This window comes from Diaphorina citri, unplaced genomic scaffold, assembly GCF_000475195.1.
Source record: "Diaphorina citri unplaced genomic scaffold, Diaci psyllid genome assembly version 1.1 scaffold7527, whole genome shotgun sequence".
NCBI classification, from domain to species: Eukaryota; Metazoa; Arthropoda; class Insecta; order Hemiptera; family Psyllidae; genus Diaphorina; species Diaphorina citri.
The window spans coordinates 729-3,468 of record NW_007384903.1 but is presented as its reverse complement, the minus strand read 5'-3'; the positions used below and the strand labels follow the sequence as shown (position 1 = coordinate 3,468).

The 2,740-nt window shown below is 44.4% G+C and overlaps 1 protein-coding gene across 1 annotated transcript; it reads left to right on the top strand.

Annotated features, from left to right (window-relative positions):
- Nucleotides 1-1,197: 1,197 nt before the first annotated feature.
- Nucleotides 1,198-2,511, top strand: LOC103522238 (calcium-binding protein P-like; the record flags this gene model as incomplete). The annotated part of the gene is made up of 2 exons (XM_008487341.1): nucleotides 1,198-1,225; nucleotides 1,822-2,511. Coding segments are annotated over exons 1-2 (718 nt in total), but the record flags the coding sequence as incomplete, so codon positions are not given.
- Nucleotides 2,512-2,740: the final 229 nt, after the last annotated feature.

Genomic DNA, 2,740 nt, shown 5'->3' with positions numbered 1-2,740 from the left:
ACTACCGTGACAACACAGGAAAAGCGGAATATGACATGGAGAAAAAATTGTAGATGAATGAGTCATAGTAAATTGTAGCCCAATAAATAAACCATATATGAAGGCATAGGAATAGGTATCACTCAAGAGTTATAGTTACAGGAACCTTCAAGAATGGGAAATAAATAAAATGCTACATAATTTATTCTACATACTAGAGACAAGACAAGGGGGGGTGAGCCTACCTACCCTGACAAATTGACCAAGTACCTACCTACTACCTACCCTTATAGAAAGCAATTTTCCGCTTGCTTTGCTTTCCGTGTCTATGAGATGGGCATGTCACCTATCAACTATCTCACGGTGTTGAAAGGATTGAGAGTTTAAAAACCCCTTGGATGCTCAGAAACAATATCTGGGCTCCTTCCGCTAATGTCTGGCAACTGTCGAATAGGGGGCACGGTTGGTCCAGTGGTAACGCGCTTGCTTGCCATGCAGAAGGCCCCGGGTTTGAATCCCACCATCGACAAAAATTTGTACTCGTTTTTCGATTGCAAATATTTCAAGGGGTTACTTTCTGGTGTTCTCGTGTTGACCCAGCACCTAAATGGGAAGTATTGTGTCTCTTCTCGCCCATCTGATGAGGGGCATTTATCCGATTTAGTGTTTCATTGGTCCTTTCTTCAATTTCAGGTGCGGTTTTGGCGATAACAACCACGGCCAGGTCATCGGCATATGCTACGAGTGACACCCCGTTTGGCAGTTCCAGCCTCAACACCCCATCGTACAGCATATTCCACAGAGTCGGTGAGGCCACACTGCCTTGCGGGGCCCCAGCTGATGTCTTAATCCATGTTCCAGACGTTGTGGAGATGCGCCGGTCGTGAAAATAGCTCATAAAGGTTTTAATTATGTAGGTGGGGACGTTTTTATCTTCCAGACTCTCTATTATTTTCTTCCACGGGGCTAAATTGAAGGCATTACGGACATCTAATGTAACCAGGAGACAAAATCCTCTCCTTCTTCTTGATTTCTTCCTCTCCTCGTCTGCTATTGAAAACACACGTTGGATAGCATCTACGGTTGATCTCTGAGGTCGAAAGCCAAATTGGCTCTCCGACAAACCCCGCTCGCCCAGTTCCTCCACCATTCTCCTGATCAGAAGTCCCTCAAGTAGCTTGCTAAAGGTATCTAAGAGGCACAGAGGTCTATGTTAAGATGGGGGGTGAAAATACAACACTATTGCGTAATTTTTGGCAAAGAAAACAATGGTTTATTAAAAGAAGAAAAATGGTGCTAGGAGCTAGGTGGTGGTGACAAAACGAGACTGATACTAAAAAAACTACAGCGTTGCCAAATGGCGTGAATGAATGGGGGGGACAAATAACCCATGGAGGAAGTCACCCCTGAATATAGGGGACACTTAGACATATTTTTCGCTAGAATTTGAACGGTACCTGCGGGACCTACTTCCAGATAACTTCCTTATATTATCGCGTGTACTTGTATGAATTTGAACTTTTTTCATGATGCACAATTGGAAACAAAACCTTTAACCTCAGTAACTGAGGCCAGTAGGAACTAGGAAGGTAGCACACCTACGTCTTTAAATTTCTTGTGATAGTGGGAAAATCCTAATCACTATCAGACACCAGTTAATCAGTAGAAACTGTCTCGCTTTAATGATAACCTTTGTATGCCAGAGTGAAGGACAGCTTTTCAATGAGATTCTCAAGTTTATGTTATTTATACCTACCTACATACCTAGGTACCCAGATAAAGAGGAAAATTTTCCCCACTCAACATTATTTAAACATTCTTTTGCTATGCTTTTTGTTACAGGCCTGTTGTTGATAGTGGCAGTCACTTCTGCTAAAGTCGTCAAATCTGACCCCATTCTATTCCGAAATGAGGAATACAATGATCCTGGCTTCAGGGCTCCTGCCCATGTCATGCCTCTCAGTCTGAATGCTGAACCTATTGACTTCAACTTCATACAACAGAGATTCCACGCTCTGAATCACAACATTGTGAAGCGATCACCTGGCTGGAAGAGCAAGGGAAGCAGCAAAAGCAAGGGCAGTAGCAGTGGCTTCTTCAGCAGTAAAGCCAAAGGAAACAACAAGGCTCAAGACCATCATAATAGTGGTTATAATACCAATTATAATAAGAATCAACATGCTTCTGCCCCTCAACAACCTGCGTACAATCCAAGCTATGGACACCCTGCTCAGGCTCCTGGTGGATATGGACATCCAGCACCAGCCTATGGTCAACCAGCCTACCATCCTCAGCCTGGGTATGCAGGATATGGACATCCAGCCCCAGCCTATGGACAGCCTGCATATCATCCACCCCAGCCTCAGCAACCCACTGTAGTAGTGGTAGGAGGAGGTGGTAGTAGTGGTGGATATCAACCAGCAATGAAAGGACCTGGTCTTGGCTCAGCTCTTGCAACGGGTCTGGCTTCAGGTGTAGGAAGTGGCGTAGGATTTGGAGTTGCTAATGCTGCCATCAATGGACTCACTGGCGGTGGACACAGACACCCTGCTTACCCAGACTCTAGACCACCTCCACAGAATGACAATAATAACAACAATGGAAACAACAACAATAATAATAACAACAATAACAATAACAAAGATGACTACAACAACCAGGCCAATCCAGAATGTCTGAAGACTTGCTTCTCTACTGACGAAGTTGTGCCAGTGTGTGGAACGGACGGCTGGGAATACACCAACATTGGAAAACTCAACTG